The sequence below is a fragment of the Nipponia nippon genome, unplaced genomic scaffold (assembly GCF_047370975.1).
Source record: "Nipponia nippon isolate SJK-2023a ecotype South Korea unplaced genomic scaffold, ASM4737097v1 scaffold_3, whole genome shotgun sequence".
Taxonomy (NCBI): Eukaryota; Metazoa; Chordata; class Aves; order Pelecaniformes; family Threskiornithidae; genus Nipponia; species Nipponia nippon.
This window is the reverse complement of record NW_028262347.1, coordinates 53987255-54012203: the sequence shown is the minus strand read 5'-3', so window position 1 is coordinate 54012203 and position 24949 is coordinate 53987255. Positions and strand designations below refer to the sequence as shown.

The window sequence follows — 24949 nt, the reverse complement described above, 5'->3', positions numbered from 1 at the left end:
CCACTGGGCTGCTTCCCAGCACCAGGGGCAGGCACTGCCACAGGAGAGGACACTCTCTGCCTGCAGTCCCAGCAGGCAGTGCTTCTCCTTCCACCACCAGCAGGTACAGCGGGGGATCATGCAGGGGCTGACGGGGTGACAAAAAACATTGTTTGCGTCGCAGGGGAGTGTTGGCATCAAAGGGTGTGCACGTTCTCCCAAGTGACCAGGGCACACAACTGATCTGCAGCAATGATGCCTGTCCAGAAACAGTACATGCAGTTCCTTAATGCAGACAGTAAATACAGCACTAAACAGCCACACAGGTAAGAAAAGAGCAAAAGCGGGCAATCGCCAACAAGTGACGTTTTACAAAGCAGGATATTTAGAGTCACTTTATGCAGATTCAATGCCTGGTTCCCCTGTCCAGTGATCAATTCAGGACTTGCTCCCACTCCCTGGACGACGAAAGGCCAGCCCCTCCCGCACCCATTAGGTGCCGGCAGTTCAGCAGTGTGAATTCCCTTCCTTGCCCCTGCCAGCAGCAAACATTTCAGGAGGGCAGCCAGCCTGAACTATACAGCTCACACCAGGTGAGAAACCCTTCTGCACAGGCAGCTCTAGGATTTCAGAGTGCCATCCTCACGAGCTACGTCAATCCAGCACCCCAATCACAAGATCGCCAGTTTTAAATATCTCCGGCTGGAAGTATAAGAGCTTGTTGGAGGCCTTCTGTATGTTAAGAGCTCTTCATCCCCTGTTGTGCAGTGACAATATTTTACACCTTTAAGCGATGGTGCCGATGGAAACACGGAGTTGTAACTAGAATTCTCTGCCACACCTTCAGACACATTATTGCATGCTATCTGTCCCAAGTGCCATGGCATTTAAGTCAGAAAGTATAAACAAGTTTTACATGCTTCATATTTAAAAGGATATCGCCAATAAAAGGTTAGAGACAGACAGCCTCTAGCTATTGCCATGAGTAAAGACAACAGAATCCCTTTAAAAATTTAAAGTGTGTATGCTTTTTCTACCCTTCAATACAGAAATCACCATGCAAAGCAATATGTCCATGAAAAAGTAACTCCGGTTTAGATGAACTGGAAAAAAACCCAAACATGCAATGACATATGGTTTTACCAGATGCAGTAATTAAAAATCCAAGCTTAAAAAAAACAGAAAGCAAATTCATCATCAAGTTTTCCGTTTTATTTAAGATTTTAGTTTTAATTCTGAAGAAAGAGGTACATTTCCTTGGTTTTAGTTTTAGCGTCAGGTTATAACCATGTTTATTTATCTGTTTCTTTTTTCCTGTCTTTTCAATACTGCACAAACGTCCAGAAACTACAGGGTTAAGTAAAAGCTGCAGGCAGAGGAGGTCAGAGGTTGCTCCTGATGGTGATCATGTGGCCCCAATGCAGTGCTATCCCAGAGTGCCCTAATCAGGTGAATTTTGTTTTTTTAAAAAAAAGAAAGAGAGACTGACAGAGGAGACAGAAAGACTGAAGTAAATATCACTCGTGTTTCAGCTGCTTATATTATGTATACGCTAGGTATTAAATCTGTGAATATTTTTAAAACATTAAAGTTTACTTTAAATCTAAAGCCAAAATTAAAGAAAAATCTTATTCTCCCCTCTTTAAACCACTCTTTAGCAACATGCCAGTTACTCATAGCTCTAAGTGTTCTGTCTTTCAACACACTTCATGTCAAACTCTGACTGACACAAAATCCCCTTCTCAAAAAAAAAAACCAACATAGCAATTTCCCTGTGTAGTGCCACACTGAATGCAAAATAAATGCTAGGCTGCTGCTTGCCCCACATGTTCAGTAACTTCATTTAAATTAAATACCTTTTTCATGTTTCTGCATTTGATTCTGCATTGCATTTTTTCCCCTACTGCAGACTGACATTTTTCCACTAGGCAGAAATACTCATGTGCAAAAGACATAAGACAGTAATATTCTCCTTAAGCATTGAGACTGCATTTTGATTTCTCTCTCTCTTTTTTTTTTTTCCTTAGAATGGTTAGAAAATATTTCAAACAGTGTATTTCAAACACTGGCTCAGCAGAAACTTAACGAAAAGACACGGTCATGACCCTGTGATGGCATTGCATTTGGGGGGGGAGGTTTGATCAGGAACTGGATTCTTCAGAAAGAAAGATATGACAGGGAACAGTAGGTGGGCATGGGGAGGAGTCAGGGTGGGACACTTCCTGCATTTCTAACGTTTTGGGTTTTATTTTTCTTTTTTTTCTTTTTCCTCCTTTCCTAATGACGATCCAGCGCTGAGCTCTGTAGTAGATCTGTGGGGGTTTTACTGGGGGGTCTGAAGGCTGTCTGAAAGCCTGGGGGTGGGGAATGGAAGCTGGTGGGGTTTGAAGGAGGAGAGTAGGGATTCCAACTGGCTCTGTGCAGAGGGATCTGTGTGCCGAAGGGGTTACTGTGGTGCGTCTGTGATGGCGCTGCACTGGGGCCGTCCACCTCTGTGAGGGCCTGAAGAGATTTTAGCCAATGTGGAGGATTGTCATCTTGAAGGGTGTCTAAACTGTTTCCTGTGGAGGCTGGGATACCTATGAAGAGAAGAAAAAAAAACAGGGATACAAGCAAGTCAGAGCAGAAGCAATAAGCTGAGCACGAAGGAGGTCAATTTAACCTAACAAAAAGCAACAATGAGAAAACATGATTAGTTTGTACAGAGAATGCATTTCACATTATTATATATAATTATCCTGCCCGCAAAACATTTAACATTAAATCCAGATAGGAGAAAGTTCCTCCTCAGAGCACTTCTTCGTAAAATACACATTTTTCTATCGAACATCCTGTGCAAGGACTGCATCCCTGTTGACGTGACTTTACCACACCACCAGTACACTGCATGCTTCACCTCCTACTCTGCCTACTTGAATCATGCTTCAGCCTCTCTAACAGGGAAACACAACCAGACAGCCTTATAAAAGAGAGCTTTATAAACAAGTGGAGTATGTCCCTTTTTAAATAACAAAGTCCAGTGAATGCCTTCAGTGCCTCAGGACCAGCGGCGCACATACCGGACATGCCATCCAGCAGAAGGGACACCTACGTTGACCCTATAGATAAGCGCTGATCCACCTGACTGCCTGCAGAGGTCCCGGGCATGCATTGCAAAGGCCTAAGTGACACTTCGTTATACCTAGCGGTTCCACAAAAATTCCTGGACCCTTGAGGTTTTGTGGATGGAAGCTGGAAGAGACCACCGCATACTGACTTTTATTTTTTCCAGATGCAAATCAGTTTGTGCCAAATACCCATTTGATGGTTTGCCAGCAGAGCTGAAGGAGTGAGAAATGGTTACCTGTGATGATTGCGGGGTCCATCCAGCTGCCAGGGCTGTCCCAATTCAGGCTGTCGGTGGTGGCAGTGTTGGACGTTGGTACACTGTGGTTGGCGTTGGAGGGGGAAGAAGCATTGGGCAGTCCACCAAAGTTGATGTTAATGTTCGGTAGAAGTGCCCTTAGCCCGTCCTGCCATTCCTTCATATTTAAACTCTCTACAGAACTGCTGTTGTCTGGGAGATTTACCAACAAAAAAAAAATGAAAGATAAAAAAAATAAAAAGCTGAAGTTAGAAACAGATGTCCTTCTTTGGTGGGGTATGGGATTTCGTTTTTACTTTTTAAGCTAAGCATTTAATACTTTCCCTGTCCAAAAACTAGGGTCAATGTTTATATGATTGATGAATTACTCAGAGGGGCTGGCAGGTTTTAAACCAAGTGTAAGGAAGTGGGAGAAAGATTTAACTCCTCCCCCAATTCATATGTCCCCATTTTTTTCAGTTCAGAGACTTGAATAATCAAGGGCACAGTGGCTCTCCCTCTGTTACTAATAGGGGAAAACCTACCAGATCCTTTATAAGAATACCTCTGTTGCAAGCTAGATAACCCAATTCAGCTGCTTTATTACTGGACAGCAGGCTCGAAAGGGTTGTTTTCTTTGAAGTATATTAAAATGAAGAAAGGCTAGGTAGGGCTTTGCAATAGAAACCGAACATGAGGAACCAGGGAGGTGGAGGAATATCACAAGAGTTTTTTGTTTTGTTATAACTCGCTCATTCACAGCCCTACAGATGCTCTTCCGAAGGAAATGGTAATTAGGTTTCATGAAGTTGGAGGGAGTGCACTTTCCTCTTGCAGTTGAAGAACAGTAGTGAAAATTCCTTAGAGACCTTTCAGAATAATCCCCGACACAGCAACATCCTCAAAACTTTGGTTAGAAGCAAACATGCTGGACACCAAAACAATCAAGTCTCAACCGCTTGCTTAAATGTTTCAGGGCATGTATTGAAAAAGGACAAGAGGATAACGTGGCTATTAACACTACTGCAAATGATCCCTGAACACAAACGTTAAACCACGCTATCTAGAACAGACTATCAGGTTCTACGATCCATCTCCTGCTTTAGGTACCTCAAAGCAAAACAAGCCAGACACGAGCATCCTACTATTTATCAACCAATACAGAAAGACATACTTAAATTAACTTGTGGTCAAATATATTTGAAAAGAAAGTGTTGGGTAGTACATTGGCAGTATGCTCTTTGACAAAAATCTAGAATACAACTTTTTTTTTTTTTTTTAAAACCATCTCTGCCTATCCTGAAGAAAGGACCTTGATGTCAATCAGAAGTGTTACAGTGAGATACTTACATAATACTGCTACTTCATCAACAGAAGAGATTTAAGTCTTCATGGAAAATTAGAGGCTATCACTAACTTGCAACTCTGTACATTGCAGGGTGAAGAAAGCAGTCTCACTTGCTATCAAAACCTGCCTTGGCAATTTTCGTAAAGCTGAATGCTCAGAAAGAGCTGATGTCTCAAGCAATTACCTTTTTCTAACTAGGGGGGGGGGGGGGGGGGGGGGAAGGCGAGTTCTTGAAATCCTGTACTTTCATCCAGAACTTTCCTTCCCCAGGCCAGAATTTTTTTAGAATAAACTTTATAAAAGATTCTGCTTCTATACAGAATTACAGCAAGCAACTTTAATCACAAATCACAGCAAGTCACACCTCAGTCCATGTCACCAACTGTACTTCAAAACAAATTACTATGCAAATCTGCTATATCCACTTTGCCCATGACAACTGTTGGAGCAATGCATTCATTTCTAACCCCATGCATGCCTAACGCAGCCTTTCTAGCACAAGCATCCATCTGCATACATAAATGTCCCCACATAGCAGGACATCAGCTGACACCTAGAACATCTGTAGCCAGACAGACTGATGCTGTGCATGGAGCCTGGACAGGGATAACAGCACAGATGCAAAGAGTGTACTATGAAAATCATCTTCTGTGCCTGGGCAACTTTGCAGAACACATTTGACCATAGACTCCGGAAGGTTTACAGTTGACTGCTGTTATCCCCACTTGCTGGTTGAGGCTGGGGAATCACACTTCCTCGGAGGTTACAGTGTGAGATACCTCCATGGGGAAGACAGACAACTCCTAAGCATTCCCATAAACAAAGAAAAGACAGGTCAAAAATCAGGTACTGGAAGTAAACCCAAAAGCCTACCCATTACCACATGCATCATGTTACATCTAGATTAAAATTTTAAGTGCTACAGGAGAAGAAAATAGCAGTACAGAACTGCAGCTCTGCCTCAAGCAAGTAACCCAAGATCAGCTTTTTACTAACACCTTAGCACACAGATGCAATCAAGCCTCCAGACATACGTGTGACTGTATCTACACACTGTGTGCAGCAATGTATTCTGTGGGGCCTGCTGTACAAGTCATTTTGGGTGAAAAAAAGCAGGCTTATCAGCGATTTGTTCTGTGCTCATTTAGCATTGAGCCATAGCGCATACAGCTAGCTTTCACTTCTACTTTCATTTATCCTACTGTAAATCAAATCTACTTCCTGTTCCCTCTAGAGCTCCCACTTTTTTCTTTGCAATACTAATGCACACAATAAACAGTTAAAGAGTTTGGTGTAATACATTTTTATTTCAAACCTATGATCCTGGGGTTAAAAAAATAAATTAAAATTTTAAAAAATATTAGTCAGAAATATCCTCAATAGATACTTGCTCACAACCCTCTTGAACATGCATAAGCCTATTTGAGACAAGTTCTGAATTAATTTTTCAGAACAAAAGTAGTCAGCTCACCATCACAGAAATAACTGTGCAACAGATTCTGCGTGGTATGCCATTAATCTCCACTTTATTTTCTCACCGCTACTTCCAACAGCTTGTGCAAAGAAATGCAGCTCAGTTTCATTACTCACTTTTATTACAAGGCAAAAAGCACACAGAAGATGCTTACTAGGACCACACATGAGTGAACATACTCATCACAATACCTGCGAGCTGGGGACCTGCAAGCTCGTGATGATCTGAATCATGGACATTACTAACCCCCAACATGCCCTCAAAGCTCATGTGCAAGAAAATAAACGTGTAGTAAACTACACACTTGCAACGTGTCATTGAGGAAGTCTGATGAAGACAAAGCCAGCAAGATGTCACACTTATAGGGAACGGGATAAGAAAATAAATGTAGTAGGGCATTAGTCCACCTTGGGCTCAGAAAGCACACATATTTTTGCCACATCGTTCTACATTTAAAAAAGACATAATACAGCATACGTAAGAGTCCAGAAAGATAGCAAGCAGCTGAGATACAAGACTTTCATGGAACAGAAAAGGCTGGCACTGTTTGGTGAGGAGACATTAATCTGAGGTAGGCATAGAGCACCATTGCTGTATACCCCCTCTAACACAGAACAAAAGAAATAAGAAGAAACTGAGGAAGACTGTCCTTTATCTGAGCTGTCAGTACAAAATCCACTTCGAATCACAGAAGTCAAGAGACCAAAGGCCTAAAAGGATTCAGTATCTATAAAAACTGTATTATTTACTAGCAGTAAGGAAGGTTATTTATTAAAATCTTTTGCTTCTGGGTATGAAAGTGACAAAACAGAGAATTCCAAAAGATTTATTATCTTTCCCAGACAGCTGGGTTTGTGGGGTTGAAAGGCAAGCTATGACAAAAACATTGCCCTCTGACACCAAAGAAAAAGCAAGCAACACATTACTCAGGTGTCTGTAACAGGGTTTTCCAGCTTGGCTAATAAACACACAGAGTAAAAAACAAAATAAAACAAAACAACCAAATAAACCACCAAACATGGCGAAAGTTTCACAGCTTTGTCAGACACCCAGCCTCTAAGGAGAAATGCTGCAGTTAAATTATTCTTGTAATATGGGATCTGGTAAGGGATTAAAACGTATTAAGGTGTTAAAGTAGATAGGATCAACAGAGAATGCAGTGCTCTACAACACTCCCTGCACTGCCCTCCGATGCCTCATTTACTGGCTATGATAGGTAAAACACCCAGTTAGAAAAACTCCTGATGCAATCCAAGTACGTGAGCAATCTCCAAGCACCATACAGTAATACCCAAACCAAACAAATAAGTCATCATGTCTTTGCTGGAGTCAAGTTTTAAACAAGAGCCTAAGTGAAAATGCAAGTCCATGCCAGAGGCAGAAGTTACTTCCACTACCTGAAGAAAATAAGTATCTTCAGAAGAAATTACTCCTCATCCCTCAGCTAGTTTGTCCTTTTTGTTGATTAAGTTTATGCTTCACCATGAAACTAGTACCATAGTTAGAAGTGAGAAAAGGTTAGCTCTCAGTTAATACATATCTGTTAGAAAGAGCATTTGCCTATTATCCTTCCCTACTTCTAAACTTAATTGGTTGAAGGGAGTAATTTTTTTCACTAGCTAGCAGACTTCTCAGTTGGACATCATAACCTAGGGGCGTGAGAACCAATACACCACTGGTTCCCTCTCTCAAGGAGTGAAAACACTGTCTCCTTCCATAGCTTTATCCTAGTTTAAAGCAGTATGTCGACGGACAGTGGTAAAACATAGAAAAAAAACAAGTTAAAACCTAATTGACTGCAATGAAAAGATTTTACACACCAGGATAAATTGGGGATTCCTCCCCCCATGCCCTGGCTTTGTCTCTGAGAGAGGAGAATACCCTGGTGAAGCTCCACTGAAAGCACCACTATTCACATGAAAAATAGGCTTAAATACACATCCTGAACTCCAGTCTTCCCTTGGATGTGCATTTCATAATCCTATCTAGTCTAGTGGAAACTTGTCTTTACAGAGGTGAACAGATCCCACAGTTTTAGCAGTGAACTTTTTCATGTGTCTGAGGTAGTATGCCAACATGAAATAAAAGCACTTGTATGTAAAATTTTCAAAGTCAACCACTGTCTTAAAGTGAGCAAAGGGACGGAAAAAACTTCATCACAAACTTAACCTGTCCACCCAATTTAAATAAAAAATACTTAAAGTTAGCTTAAAATAGAATATGACTGAGAAGCCTGAACATTCATCTGTATAAAAACTGGTCATTTAATGAATTTCTAAATAAAATCACTGCCCCATCATGATGTCCTACCAGACAGTCTGGTAGTGTTACTTCAATATCCTCTACCTGCAATGACTTAACATTATTCCTTCAAATCAAGCAAAGCAGTGTGTATTTGGGGGAGAGACTGCAAAAAGGATGATGGCCAAGCCAGAAACACTGTTCTGTTGTACATACTCAATACTTTAGAAGATGCTTGCACAAGCATCAGCTGCATTGATGCGGGCTATTCCGTGACTTCATAAATTCTGACAAATGGCACCACAGCGTAGACCCAAAGGTGTTTCAGATTTGGCAGCACCACATTTGTGATGTTGACACACTTGATCTTTTATACTGAGGGTAATGGGATAGCACGTCTGACAGTTTACTTGGCAGAAGACAAGCCCACTAAAATGTATGTCCTACAGAGACTAGACCATTTCAAATTATTGCCCCAATTCTGATACAAGTCTATGCTGCTCAAATCCATATCAAAATTCAAACAGTACATGCTTAAATAAATACAACTAATAGCAAAGGTCACAAGACCCATCACATTAAGTAAGTATAAAGCAAGTATAATTCTTTGCTTTGCCAAAATGATATTCCAAGCTATTACAAGAGCCTGATTTCATACTAATTGTGTAAAACCATTAAATATCTTTATGCCGAGAGTCCTAAATATTCTAGTCCTGCTGAAAAGCAAGCAGTCTTGCAAATCTAGGTTGCAATTATTTATTTCTTTTTTAAGAAACCATCAGTATGCTGTGTGTGAGACCAAGGCACACAACACTGCTACAGAAAAGCTTCCAATAAGCAAAAGAAATTCAGAGGAAAACCATCATTGAGAGAAAAGTAAACTTATTAGCAATGTCACATACCTGACTGCACAGAGTAGCAACAAAAGAAGTGAAGAGACTATCAAGGTGGATTCGGTGATAGAACGGCTATTGCAATGACCTGCTTGTAAGAAGGCCCTTGTGAAACCTTCAAGGACACTGTACAGTAATAGTTTTGAAACCTTGGCAAGGCAAACAGAACAACAAAGTTGCACCAGGGGGGAATAAAGGAACAGAAAAGACTACCAGAAGCAGTTCACCAGTAGTCTTTCAACTCGATTAGAAACAAATGGGGCCACCAGAAAGAGCATACCCTTTGCCGTGACAGCCCTGTTAGTCCTAGCCTGCACTTTGTGCTACCATTTTCACAGATACTACAGATAGTCTCTGCTTTCCATGACACAGCCCGTTACCCTGTTCCGAAAAGTGACTGGGGCTTCTCTATTTTCATCTCAAAATGACCTTTCACTATTGGTATTTCTATTTTGCAAAAAGTTGTCCAGTATTTCACTCTGAGGGGAGAAGAGAAGGAGAGGACACTTTGCCACATCCTAAAATGAAACTATCCCCATCACATTAGATAAACTCAAAAGTGTTTCATCCAAAGCTTATATACTTAGCTATCAATAAAACAGTTATGATAAAAAGCATACCTGTGTCACTTTAATATGAATAATAAGCTTGTTTGCTCATGGAATTTTTAAAACCATGAGTAAAATCCCTGCTACAATCTGAAGGATTTCACTCTCAGACTTCATTGATTCTGTGTATCTAGGATTCTAGGAATCCCACAATGCTTAAACGACACGAAGTTTCACCCATTCATGGAGGCCTGAGAACACCACTGGCAGATAAGATGGAATCTGTCCACATTTAAACAGCAGCACTGCCCGTCAGGAATACAAGTAGCCACTTCGTATTAGGGAGATATCAAATGACAGGAGCACTAGAAGACAAAGCTGTTTGAAGGGAACATTTAAAAAGGTTCACTGACATTCCCTGACATTACACACAGGAAGCAACTTGGCAATGCACGAAAACAGCTAAGTGCCATTCCACAGGGCAGATTTCAAATGAAAGTCTTATGGTCATGAGCTCTAGGAGCTGGGGAAATGAAAGAAGTGTACATAACACACACACACACAAAACTGGCTTCAGTAGTAGACACCAGTCTGCTCTCAGCTTTAAAAACATGCAAGTAAAGCAGCTTTTATCTTGACTCCACATTGATTTCTACAGTTATATTAATTCTACATGTACCCAATTTAAAAGATAGCCATGTAAATCAAAAAAGCACTATTTTTCAATTTAAAATAAATCAAGTGCAACTTAACATGCCAGTAAGCCAAGCTATCAAGTAGAAGAAGAATATATTGAATTCTAAAGTATACACTTCAAAGGGGAAAATAAGTTTTTCTAAATAATTTTTTGTTTTTGATGAAGATCCGACAGTACAATTTTTAAGCTTTCTGTGACTAAATAAGTGTTAAGAGTCAGAAAATTTAATTTATTTTCAGAGGAAATCCTTTCTACAACATCAGTGAGGGGACAGCTCATCTCAGATATTCAATAGGAAGATTCATATTTGCTTGTATGTACAGTGTCAGAATTTTACTAGGTTTGAGAAAAGCAACTTTACATTAAGTATTCTGGAGAGTTCTTGTGATTGACTTGTACTTACCGTGGCTCAAGAGACCAAATCTAATACATAATTATAGCAGCCAGCCACCCAATTTTAAGCTATAAGTAAATTTCAAATTGAGATTCAAACTTGCTTTGGAAAACATGCTTGACTTCATCTCAGATGTCTCCACAGTATCCCACCATTTTTTATTACTGACTTTTTAATCATTTATTGCTAAAAATGTATAGTGGTCAAGTGCAGGACTTCAATTAAGATGGGGCCCACTGTCCTGCAGTTGAAAAAGAGAATATATTCTGTAATGCTTCCACCTCAGTCAATAACCTCTTTTTCATGTGAACTAACAAGACGCTTCTCATCCAAAAAAAGGACTCCATAAGAAAATAGCCAGTTCTCACTGGCTGATAATCTTAAATATTAACATAAAGCCAAACTGAGCGCACAAACACTGCCAAGATACTGAAACAAAGGAAACAGATACCTGAATCCTACATACAGAACAGTTTGATTAAAAAGCTCAGAAAGTTATCCAATTCCCTTCATCTGAGAAAACAAAGTTCATTGTAACTAAATATACCTGCTGCTTACTCTTAGATCAGGGTTCAATCTCACCAGGTTACCCTATCTGTCAGTAAAAAACCCTTTGACCTCAAATGAAAATCCTGTGTGTACAAATGTACTTGTGAGTACCTGCATAGATATATGCATAAATAAAAGCAAAATATATGGAATTTGCCCTATGGCCAATGCAACAACTACAACTGGCACAGAAAAATCAGATCTTCAAAGCTGTATCAGTACTTAGCAAGAGACTATCTAGTTATGAAGGTTCTGGATTCCAGGAGTACCCAACCAATCCTCTGACCAAGGCTGCGAGACCAAGATTAGCACAGTGAATGCATACTCTGAGAAATTATAAACTCATTTTTATCTGTAACAAACAATAAAGTCTTATGTATATTTGTAGATATTTCAATCATTCTGTGGGAAGATTAGATAAACTGCAAGAAAGCTGAGAAGAAAAACAAACCTTCCATGACATGAAATTCATCCCCACTACTAAATGCTGTCTTCCAATACAGATGACCCACTTTTAAAATACGGGTTTTTTTTAAATTAATACCTTTGGGAACAAGCTGAAGTTCAAATGAGGTTGGCTGTGTGTAGAAGGAACCAAGAGATGGCAAAGGATAGAAAAGACACCCCCCCCCCCCCCCGCCCCAGTCATTTGGTATCACTGGGAAGAGAAACACTTTTTGTAAAGCTGCTCTTTTCATCATTGTTATCCCTTCAGGATATTTCATTTATGCTCCTCCCCCAATACAATTTTTAAAAAAAGATTATCTTTGCCCTTTCTCAATGGTTCTTCAAGTTGGTGCACTTCAAAATGTGTTCACGCAGAAAGCCTATGAACTGTCTGTGCTTTTTGCTAAAATTTAGTCATAATTCATATTTTGTGAGATGGACTTGACCCGGAAGGAGCTGAAGTTTCAGGTCCATGCCCAAGGCACAGCCTCTTGTTAGACACTAACAGGTGGCTCTGCCAGTGTACTAATTTCCAGTCTTTAAAGGCAAAATGCCAGGTTTTTAACATCACTAAGTCAATTACATCTTTTAACTCATGCTAGTGGTTTACTGTATGTTTTGAAGTGCCAGCTTGTATTTTAGAAAAGCATCCAAGAGAACTCGGCACCCTGAGGCCAAGCATCTGCCTGCTGGCGGAGGGAGACAGATGCTGCACCAGCCAACGGAGCTGCCTCTCACACTACTGCAGAGTCCTCCCAAGATCTTATGGCTTACCTATGAAAAGAAATAGCCTTTCTAACTTTTCGTGAACCAGCCCTAAAGAGGAAGGGAAAAGTTCTTGTTCTATAAGCAATAAATGCAGTCTTCCATCCCTAAAACACAGGCAAAGGCCTGACGTATAGTGCAGCTGCAGGTCATTTGGTGACACTACTATAGACACGAAGAGTCAGGAAATGTGATGTGAAACCTCCCGTGTGCTTGCTTCCTCCCGTTTCTGGGGAAGAGTCACCCAAAAAGCTATCAGGACTGATGGTCCAGAATGCAAATGGGGTCAGCCACTCAGGCCACCTATTTCAGCCAACATTGCATTTATTTCAAGTCTAGCAGTGTTAATGTGATTAGTCATTCCTCTGATGTACTGTAGCCAAGAGAAGTTAGAGGATTTTTTTTTTTTTACACTTTTTTTCTTTATATTTTTGTCACATTTTCTTCTTCTGAAATAAAATTACACATTTAAAAATAGGCATTTTACTACTGAAAAAAGCAGGATGCCTGTCTTTCACTGCCATCCCTAATAATCTTACAATCAAAGATTTTAAGAAATTTGTAAGAGCTTAAAACCAAGCTTCCAGAGATGAGAGCACAGATATTTATATATTGAGCTTTATTTGGAACAGTATCTCCTATACAACCATAAGAAAAAAATTCCACAGGGTTTTAAAAACAGTTGCAATATTAGCACTGAAAAGGCACTGGGAGGGAATGGTGGATGTGAGAGATGAGATTTTGGAGCAGATGGAGAAGTAGCAGGACAAAGGACAGGTGTTGTGGATGAAGTTCTCTTGGAGATCATGACAAGATTACGCTAAAGAAGGCAGGCCTTAGTAGTAAATGTAGGAAGTGTAAGGGAGTTAAGGGACAACACACCAGAGGTAGGACAAGGAATCTCCATAGCAGATTTCAAACAGTGTGACTTCAAGCTTGACACTGATTTAATAGTTTGGAAATTAATCAGAAATCCCACTTCCATTTACTTTATTTTAAATCTAGCAGCACCAGCCTGGGTGCATTAAAAAAACCCACCTCCAGAGCAACAGAAGTGAGCAAGCCAGAAGTTTATTTTCAAATTGAATTTGTTCTATATTGTGCTGAACACTTCACCTCTTCACCAGTGAAATAGAAAATTAGTTATGACGGGAAATAAAAGGAGAATGAATTTCAGGGGTAGGGGATACACACAGACACAAGGACTGATGAGAAGAACAAAATACTCAGTGGCAAAGGCTGCACTAAGAACAGTCATCTTTGCTGAGGAAAACTGGACACACAGGGTCTATGCAAGGGTCAGTAAAAGCAATACTGAAAACAGCTTAGTGTCGTTTACAAACAGCACTTTTCATTTTACAATTTCAAAGCAGTGTTCAGGCCTTTATTTTCAACTGAGGAGTGACCTTGATACCAGGGTAAAACATCCACTTCTGAGAGAAGCTGCTCTGCACTCTGGAAGGATACAGGCCTTTAGAGGTGCTACACGTGGCACCTACAACTAATAGCTGTATCAGCCGAGACTTTCACCAGATTTCCTATTTTCAAGATTTGTACCTAATCAGAGAAAGATTTCACCTATAGGCAGCCATAGATCTAACAAGGGGCACAGAAAAGACGACGTTCAGCTGCCATGCTTTCTGCCCAGCTGCTGTTGGAAAGCCAAACATCAAGGAAGACCATCAAGTGAGCAAGCAGTCTTCTGTAAAGGGTTCAGACAGAAAAGTAATGAACTAATGCATCTCTTACTGTTAAGAGTAAGGCCATCAATACTTAAAATGGCATTAAACCTTTCACGTATTGTCACGTCAAGAGGAAAAGTAGCAAAATGCTCTTTCAAGCACCGCATCCAAATAAAGGCATGTGAGGCAGCACTGTTTAAGTCACATTGCCCGTTGCTAGGGTATGGAATTAAATGCATTTTGTACATAGCATTTGGATAATTTTAAGTTTTACAACATGCTGAATTCAACAACTATACCACATGGGCCAGATCCCATCTTTTAAAAAGGCACAGTAGCAGAACCAGAACCCTCCACACCCCCATACCAAATTGTTATCCTAAGACCACAGAAAAGTGTCAGCTGCTATGCTGAAAATTAAATTTTTTTAGTTCCATGTCTGTATAAAACAAGCCATGTTTTTCTTCATTCAGGGGACAGAATCAACTACTAAGAATCAATGCAGAGAGAGTAAAGTCAAAAGGACAAAGGTCAAATAAGAGATGTGTGCCCCAAATGGAAATGAGGTTACGTTTTGAGAAAATACCAAGTCAAACAAGGACTCTTAGTATTAAAAGCAGAGCGTGTCAATGCTAATTCTGCTATCTCACCCTTCTCTGTGGTCTAATTAAAGTCTTTTAAACAATATGATCATAGCCAACATATAGGGATCTTCCCTTGTTTTACTGAAATGTTGTCCAAAAGGTAGCATTAGGCAAGAAAGGATTTGATGTGCAAGACAAATTCAATAGCTGGGGGTACTGAGGCCAGAAAATTTAAAGTGGGAGAAGATGCAACACCATAAGTTGTTCAGCTATGGAAAAGCTCAGGACTTAAAATAAGTGAGAAGTTGGACCTTCTTAATATAACCTTCATTGCTTTGCCCTCCCTGTTACCAGCTATTGCTTCAGAAAAACCTAAATGCAGGCAAGACTCAAAAATGTGCATGCTAATCAGTGCCTTGGTAAGGAATGCAACACCACTACCACAAAGACTGCTGGATGGCACCCAAACTTAATAGAGCTGTTTACCTATTTATTGTCTCAATCTCATCTTTAAATATACATAATGCCATCAATTAGGCTGTGCATATTCGAGATATATAAGCCACAACATCAAAACAAAAAGGTGTTGAGAGAACAAAATTTTGATTTGTCAATGATATTCAACTACAAGACTTACGACATTCAAGCCCCCTGTTTTGAAGTTTCAGGAACAGTTTACAGAAGTCTACTGCAATCTCCACATCAATGGGCTTCATGGCTAAAATAACTTGATGGATTTTACAGTGATTATCTTCAAAGACAACGGGTAAAACTTTTTTCTTCCCCTACCCTAACCAGGGTTTAATTCCTTGTGCTTCATATCTCTGTGTCCACTTGACTATTTCCTCTATCTTAGATTTCCAATATATGCACAATATACATAAATGGCCTGTGTTCAGAAGCATTTGGGAAATGCTCTGAAATGTATGGTTTAATTTTTGGCTGCCCTGTGTGGAGTCAGGAGCTGGACTCTATGATCCTCGTGGGTGTCTTCCAACTCAAGGGGTTTCAATGGTTTATGTGGGAAGAATATACGCACAAATATTGTGTAGCATTAGTCTTGGAAGAGTTCAAATTTCAAACTATCTCATTATTATTGAATTGGTAAGTTCTAACAATTAAGTTTTTTCTCATTTGGAATTATGCTCAGGTTAATTATGAAATTAATAAATGAAATGACAGCCAGTGTTTCAAAATGTCAAATACTTCATCTTGCATAGAACTGACAGGAAAGGCAGACTAACCATTTACAACTTTTTCCTCATACTTTTAATTGAGTGAATTTGTTCTTATACTTTTTGTATGTACTAAAACTAAGGACTACCGACCACTCAGTAAACTCAAGAAATAAAACTATATATTTCTATTTTCCCATTATTAATATGCATGCATCTCATTTTATAAGCATCTGTCTCAAAACACACTGTTAATCTGAGACCTGCTTTACTCTGATCCAATACTACACCTATTATTTTAGGACACACTGCCGGGCAGCAGGGTAGCAAAGATGATAGCATATTAGCTATCAAATTACAAAGAGTTTCCTGTTATCCTAAAGTAACAAAAATACAGACAGACACACACACCCCCACACTGCTGTCAGTGAATTTTCCCTTTGGCATTATCTACAGAATAAAGGATGGCTGCTGTCCTATATTCTTAGGATGGTTTGCACACAATCTAGGGTAAGACTGCTTTTAGCAACAATCATGCTGTCCATAAATAAGAAGTCACTGAACTTTTCTCCTGAAGCCCAGTTACACAGTTATAATTACATGGTAAATCGTCTAATCCATCCCACACCAGAAAACAGCAACAAGCCTAAATTGTCCCTTACAATGAGAACATGTAACATCTGCTATGGTTTGCAAAATCATATGGTGGGGGGAGAAAAAAATGCTAGTTTGGGAATCAGTCAATCAAACATTCATTTAAATGTGGGTTGGGGACAAATGCATGCCTGATGAATATGACACATTTCAAGTATATGCATAATAAAATTATGAAGTCAATCATGTGTTATTGTGTCATTTCACTGGAAACTGCAGAAGTAGTTTAATAAATACTATTTCCTCTGAGAAATGGGCTACCAAATTCCATATAGAAATTTTTTTTAAATGAGCTTAAAAAAAAAAGTACGTAGTGCCTGTGTCACTCCATTTAAATCTGGTGCACATCACAAAACAGTCCTACCTAGAACTGTGGGGTTATGAATACAGCACAGCTCCGATTCTTGACTAAACAAAAGGTGGCTTCAAAACACTACACGTTTGACATGTCACACATGAGCATTTCAAATTCATCTGAATACTAATGCCTACCTAAAGCAGAAGAAGCAGCAGCAGTTTAAAAGATACTATTTCCTTCATACAAGTTTCCAAAACACAAATACGCTTAGTGAAAAATCAACTGAAATTGGATTTAGAAAGACTGGAAAATAGCATACTAACTAAAGTTACAAAAGTTTTTAGATCTGCTTGTTTTCACATAAATGAAACAGAAAAGTGGAAAAAGGTTGATTAAATAGAGCCAGCAAATACACAGTTTTGTTTTGGTTGTTTTTGGGGTTTTTTTGTTTGTTTTTTGGGGTTTTTTTTGTTTGTTGTGGGTTTTTTTGGGTTTGGGGGGGGGGGGTTGGTTTTTTTTTGTGTGTGCCTGTGTGTGTGTTTTTTTGTTTTTTGTTTAAACGACTTGTCCAGTATTATCTGCTTTAGGAATTTATAGTCCTGTAAAAATATTGTGATCAAAGACCTTAGGAAACATACAACTTCAACAGCAATTGAGGGTGTCTAAAAGACAGAATGTGAAGTTTCACCTGCACTAGGTTTCTTTTGCTGTTACATCTGAAACAGCTGAGTTGATGACATTTTCTAAAACACCCTAATATAGACCAACAAAAGAGCCAACAAAAAGGACCTTCAAGTATACTACAACTAATCTCTCCGTACTGCTTAATGGCTATTATATGTACTGCCTTTCTAGCAGGTCAGTGAGTCTGTTATAAAGCACTGTAATAAAGTCCCATTGACATGATTTCTCTGTACTTGTACACCACTTTCCTCCCCCAACCCCACCAGACAGCTGTACCTGTAAATCAAATGAGGAAACTACGAAAATTCTATCATTGTATACCTGCTACTGATAGATTAAAAGCAAGCATAAATATTCTTTCAAAAAACATAATAAAAGGAATTTGTTGGGACACCTGCACACTAGATACAGATTTGAAAAGACAAAATAATCAATAAATGGGAAACTATTAAGTCAGCACACAAAAAAGAGGTATGAGGGCATCTCCTGACTTTCAAATTATTTGTACTTCCGAAGCAGTTAGATGACTAAAGAAAACTCTAGGCAATAAATACCATACAAATCCATAACTCAGCAAACAAAACCAGAACTATCTGAGATTTCAGCTGATTTCTGACAACAGGAAAAGAAAAAGGAGTAATCTGTGTTTGTGCAAATGATTCTTTTTTCAAGATATATCAAAGCTGACATGTAGATCAGCTGAGAAGTGTTTGCACTGCAGCAACTGCTGCTATCTAATTGTCAGCCAGGCAACTAACAATGTTTTCTGTAACAAGAGATTAAGACCAGCTCAAACGAACTTTCCATAGTGACTACAGCAGATGTTTATTTTCTGTTTTTAGCACTGTATCTGCCAAAAATATTTTGAGATTAATTGGTTCTAGCAGTTGCATACAAAAAAGGATATACTTAAATATCAACTCTGTTGCCTTAAAACATACGGGGAAAGTACATGGCTGGGCTGTGCATCAATGAATGCCACACAAGTAGCTCTTCAGAAGTCATACCAAGGATCTATGAGTTTTCTACAGACACAAAGAGGTCCACTTTCAAACTGCCAAAGGCAGTTAAGTAATGCAATTTAAAGAATATTTTCACAAACCTAGAATCAACCTGTACTACAAACAGATCTTTTTCGACATGAAAGGATTTTTCTGGTCCCCGCAGTCCAGAAGATAGTCTTGTTACTGGCTCCTTGAACTAGCAACTTTTAGAATTGAGCGGTAAAGTTGAAACTTAATGTCCTGTGATGTTCCTGAAGCACTATGTAGTTTAGGGGAAAGCGAGCAACAATTTGCAGTGCTATGGATGCTGCATTTTTTAATCCATGTCAAAAATAAAAAAAAAAAAAAAAGGAAGAAAACAAATTAACACTTCAGTGTAACCAATACCAGTCATTTTAGTCTAAAAACTTTGCCACTGCCAGTATAAAGAGTTTTGAACTACTTGTATTTGTAGTCTGGACCAAGCATTTATACTATGAATCAGCCCAAGGACCCTACAGCAGTACTGTAGCTTCAACCAGCCTTCAAAGAGGACAAAGTACAGGGAAGTAACAGCCAAAATTAGCTCTTGTACCAGAGCATCAAAAACACACAGTGACTTCTTCTAGGTCACTTCCTTATAGTATAGCTAGGACTTCTCAAAACCCATGAAAAGAAAATAATACTGGCAACATCTCAAGAAGCAGTTTTCTCCATCTCAAGGCTACAAAGAGCTTAGAGATTTTTCTACCTGCAGTTCATTATACTCTTAACACAATTTTTTTCCCATGTTAGGAAAAGAGAACCTGTTTCAGCCAAGCTAAATCGGAAGCATGGAAGGCCTTCAAACTCCAGAAATTAATTTTTAATTGATACAATTATTGTTACAATTAGCTCCTTAGTTGTAACTTTTGCTGCAAGAGCCTAACAATCCATTCAGGGCAGCCTGAACTGGCCTGACTGCACATTTATTTTCCTCCAACATCACAACCCTCACAATCAGGATGAATCCTCTTACACACATTGCAAGCATCCATTCAGTGAAAGATTAGCATAATATTAAGGCCATCTGAAGTACAGAAATGAACAGCACTAAATGTTTTATTGTGCAGCCATTTGGTTATGCACAAGAGGGAACAAACCAGCCAAGACATCTGGCACAAATTACCATCATTACAATTTTTTTTGCACAGTTTTAAGAACTCTGGTTAGCACCTGCATGTCAACGTGGAAGTCGCAATACGCTTCCAGGGCCTACTCTTAAGGAAAGCCAGTCTGGCAAGACTGAAGAACCAAAATACCAGTCTGTTTTGGCACAAAATTAAGCGGGCACAGAATACTCCACCTTCCTTATAAAGCTCAATATTACAAGGCTAAACATCCAGATACATTTTCTTTTTTAAAAATGAAAAGGGCCTATTTAAAACAATATTCCTCCCTCTGTTCATAAACCTAGTATAACAGTCAAGAGATACCACTCTACCACTTGTAGCTGGCTATTCTCTTTTCCTGTCCTGGCTCAGAGAAGCTGATAGCATGAATTAAGTCATATTCATTGCTGTCCCAATTCACCTACCTGATATAGGGATCCCTCCCAGACCTGTGCTGTGTTGTGGTGGGAGATTCAAGTCCAAGAAATTACTATTTGAGGTGGGATTTGCTGTGTGGTTCAAGTGCATGATGCTATTGCGTGGGAAGGCCATCCAAGGATAGCGAGCTGCTTGGCCTGGAAAACTGAAGGAGTTGTAAACTGCTCGATGCTGTTGAAACTGTGGGAACCTCTGTGGCATGACTGGAAAGGTGCTACTGAGAGAGTTGGCATTTGCGGGTGCAGCAGGATGCAGGAATCCAGAGCCTGGCCCTTTGGCAGTTGTAGTGTGTGGGGCAGGGTTCTGAAGAGATGTGGGCGAGAGGGAAGGTTGGTCTTGGACTGACAGTTCCTTCTCAATCAGGTCTGCTAAGGCTTTGCGGGTGATGTCAAAGGGGTCAAACCCTAAGTCGTCCTCTTGTTGTTTGGAGGAACCAAACCCAAAAGCCGCTTGCCAGTCTGTGGAGGAGGATACTGGTATAGTTTCTGTCAGAGAGGAGAAGAACAGGACTTAGAACAAGAATTAGTAAGTATTTATCCATACAAAAATTTTAGCCTCAGTGTATCTGAATCAATGTTTCCAGTTATCTTTCATAGAATACTTCTTTATAGATTCCCCAAAGACACCTTATTCATCAGCTTAGAATGACACTTTCAGATCAAACTACCATAGATTTCTACTTAAGGTGAAGTGGTATGACTAGCAAATAGTATTTTAACTGCAGAATTACTCTGTTCCTGAGCTACAGAAAAGTCTTGTCAAATAAGTATTTTCAGTAATAGCACCAAGTAGAAAGAGACCAATAAACACTTGCTTAGAACCTTCTTTACACCCATATTACTTGATGGAAGTGTGACCAAGCAGAGTTTAAATAAGGCTGTTTTTCAGTTCAGTATTTTGCTTTCAGTATTAATGCTGTGCGAGAAAGGTAGGGAGGAGATGTTGCCTCTCAAAGGGGGAACCTCTGAGCAGTTTTTAAAAAACCAAAACCAAACCACCCCACTGTCTACCATTATGAAGAAAAACAAGACAAATTCTTGAGCAGATACCTTGATAAAACAAAAGGAAATAAGGAACTGCATTACACGATATTGTTAAATACTTTGAGGCAGTGTTGGGGAAAAAAAAAAGGGTTATCAGAATTTCCCTGCATTTTCAATTACTACTTCATTTCATTATACTGTTTTAAGTTTTTTTTATTCAGGTTCAGTGAATGCTGCGTCTCGTTTCACAGTATTTTTCCTCACAATTGTGGTAATGCAAGCTGATGAGTACAAGGTAGTATTGCTCATAACATTAACTCCCTCTGCTGGTAGGGAACCTGGTCTGCTGCTTTAAGTAGTTAAAATTAAGCTCAGTATCCTCTCTTAGAAAAGAAAATCTACACTTCTATTTTCACTCTAAAATCCATCATGATAGATAAAAAGAGTTGCTAGACAGACAAAAATTGTTCTTTTATTCTTATTTAAATAGCAATTATGAAACAAACAAGATCTCTACTACCTGGAAATTGTCTCTCACTGCTACTTAATCCTCACAAAATCAGTGTGTATAGTACCTTAGTAGCAGGTAATTTCCTTGGTAATAAATATTGTTTACAAACAGGATTATGACATCCAGAAGTCAGATAAACATCAGAAGACAACTAATCACTAAGTAAACAAACTGTGTCCTAAAGCATTGTTTACATTCTATTGATTACTGATATCATTCCATTTAATTTTCTAACAGCTCCCTCCAATTTATAATTTGTGAGCTCTTAAATATTGTTAACCATTCCCAAGACTATATAAATACACCTAAAATGATATTTCATTCATATGAAGTTGTATTTCATAGGAAAGTACCTGGAAAATACAGGTATCTTTCAGCTGATGCAATTAACGACATTTTTATCTTTTCTGAATGTATATAATCTCACTTCAGAAAGAGAAAGATTTGGCACCTTCAGATAACTATGCAGGATACTAAAGAAAATTCTTAATTCCACTGCACAGCTTCTGATGTTAGAATGATAGATTAGAACAGATTATTACACCAACATATACTGCCACCACGTATTTCCCCCCCCCCCTCAGTAAAAACCTGTAACATTAAATATTAAGCATACATGTCACATCCTATTATTTAGACAGGCACATGGCTAAGAAAAACTAAAATAAGCACTCTGATAATTTAGCCATGCAGCTGGAAAACTCTGTAAAGTTTCTTTTGGAAGAAACCCTTAAATCAGTGCAATTCATTTGTAGTTGAACAACAAATTTTAATCATTCGTGAAGGGGAAAAAGACAGTATGGAACAAGTCCTAGAGTTTTTGGTTCTACACAGTTTTAGACATCAGTTGCAAAAGCTAGCAATACCCAGCCATGCAACCTGTGTACATACCTGATGTGAAGAGGCTCTGTGGTTCTGGTGCTGTGGGCCAGTCATTTGAAGTCTGTGGAGAGCTGGGGAATGGAGGAAGCCCACTAGGGATGGGGTTAGGGTGCCGAAAGTTGTCAGAGAAGAGCGACTGTGATTCTGTTACAGCCCCTTCAAAAGGAGACCGTGCACTGTGATTAGATGAACTGATGGGTATGACTGGATTGGGTTTTGTTAAACCAGGTGGTGGTGAAGGTGTGTCACTGTTTGTTATCTAGAGGTAAGAGAGGAAGAGAAACAATTAGGACATGAGCATTCACATATAAAATTCTTCACTAATACAGTTGAAAAATTTCCTCAAAACTTTTGGCTGCAATTAGGTTAGTTAAAATATAGCTCAGTACAAGGTCAAACATAAAAATCAACTTAGCAGTAGCATTTTTTAGTTCTCTTTAAAATTATGATACACTTCAGAAAGTACTTGCTTTTCCAACTACAAGTTGCACCAAACCCTCAAACTTAATTCTTAGTTTCACAGCATTTATCTTTATGTCTTACCTGCTGGGAGCTGTCACCGTTTCCTATACTGAGGGAATCTGAAGGTTTGTCAATAGGGCTGCAAAAGTGGGAAGGGAAAAGAGACAGTAAGACACTCAAGTATTTAATGTGAAAATCAACATTTGCTTTCATAGTGGTAGAAAAGCCTTGAAATAAAGACAAACCAAAATTTATTAGGAGGAATTAAGAAGGAAAAAAGTCCACTTATTATTTATGAGACTGTTTTTTTTAATCATAAGCATTCCAATCATTTGCCATATACTGTAATGCTTCTTCCCACCACTGTCCACTCTGCTTGTTGACTGCCCTGTTAGGAGCAAAAGGAAAGTTTTAAACATGTTCATAGTAACTCTATGCAATTAAAAACAAAAACAAAAACAGGACTCTCATACTATGGCAGTATTCCATAGTAGTCAATTCCATCTATGCTACTACTGGAGAGAAACTTGGGAAAAGATTTCTTTTCCAAATACCTAAGTTGTCAGTTCCCATACAAGTCCTAAATAAATCTGGGGCAAGATAAAAGATTGAATTAACCATTTAGTCCTGGTGGCAAGTTAAGCTTCCCACCAGCCTTCAAGCTTTAACTAGCCGAAGTTAGATCCAAGGTAAGAAAACTGAGCTTTGAGATGACAGAAGGGGAAAAACGCAGGAAAAGACATAGCATAAAAAACTGACAACAAATAAAGAGAATAAAAGATAAGATAAAGCTGAAAACCACCTCAGAAAGCTATTCACTGGGAATTAATATGACTTGGCTGAAATGGCATGTCTCAGGATTCAAGATTCTGACAGGTATCTGTGAGTTACCTTAATTATGCTAAATACCACACTAATGAAACAGTATTAGTTCAAGTTCAGATTAAAAATTTCTGCTTTACAACTTCAAGGTACTTTCAAGTTCAGATTAAAATCTCTGCTTTACAACTTCAAGGTACTTTCATTTTTATCTACCCGTAAGAGAAGATGCACAAGCATCAGGCTGCACAGCCCAAAACACCAGTCCTACAAACAAGGACCAGAAGTAAGAACATGAATTTCAGTTCCATTAAGAACATTGTGATACAAGTCAAATTACAGGCATGGTGTGTTAGCACAAGACAAATATATATATATATATATATAAAAAAATATATAAAAAAATATTTTAACTGCGTGCGGACTTTGGATTCTAGCTACACCCTGTTTTCAAAGACCCCTTGCCACTGCAAAGTTTAAATACTGCATAGTCACATATCAAGGTCAAAAATTCATAAGATTGTTTCCCCCCATATTTGTTCTCCCCATCCCAGAATAACTAGAGTCAAAACCCAGCAGAATTCATTCTTCTCCATTCTAAAGAAACTGTATGAGTAATCTGTCAATAAAAAACAATTTTTGTGCAAAAGAACACTGATTGAGTTGGTATCTCAAAAAGATAACTGAGGCTGAAGTATTTACGACTATAAAAGAAAAATCAGAGGAATATACTTGCAAACAAGCATCACTAGTGAAGATTTAGAAATACTTTCTAGTCAGTGGTTGAACAGCATGAATAAAGTTCTTCCATTTGGAACAAACTGTCTTGGGTTAGTAATTTCTGAACACCTATAGCACAAAAGTTTGCTGTAGTCTCTTCACTACAAAATCATACTGACTGTAGAGCTGATATTCCAGGCGAATTCTTTTCCCAAAGCTGCTGACAGAAAGTCACGATGCTGCAG

General features: G+C 38.9%; 1 protein-coding gene across 12 annotated transcripts in view; it reads right to left on the bottom strand.

Moving 5' to 3' along the window:
• Positions 1–1169: 1169 nt before the first annotated feature.
• Positions 1170–24949, bottom strand: part of CNOT4 (CCR4-NOT transcription complex subunit 4) — a 102455-nt gene continuing 78675 nt past the window's right edge. For 9 of the 12 annotated variants that reach the window (XM_087766163.1, XM_087766164.1, XM_087766162.1 and 6 more), the window contains 5 exons: positions 23247–23304; positions 22713–22962; positions 20315–20812; positions 3323–3535; positions 1170–2558 (listed from right to left, as the gene is read on the bottom strand). In XM_087766163.1, the coding sequence (XP_087622289.1) occupies positions 2257–2558; positions 3323–3535; positions 20315–20812; positions 22713–22962; positions 23247–23304 (1321 nt within the window). In that variant the 3' untranslated portion in view covers positions 1170–2256. The remainder of the gene's footprint in view (positions 2559–3322; positions 3536–20314; positions 20813–22712; positions 22963–23246; positions 23305–24949) is intronic. The other 3 variants (XM_087766170.1, XM_087766172.1, XM_087766173.1) reach the window with 1 other exon arrangement.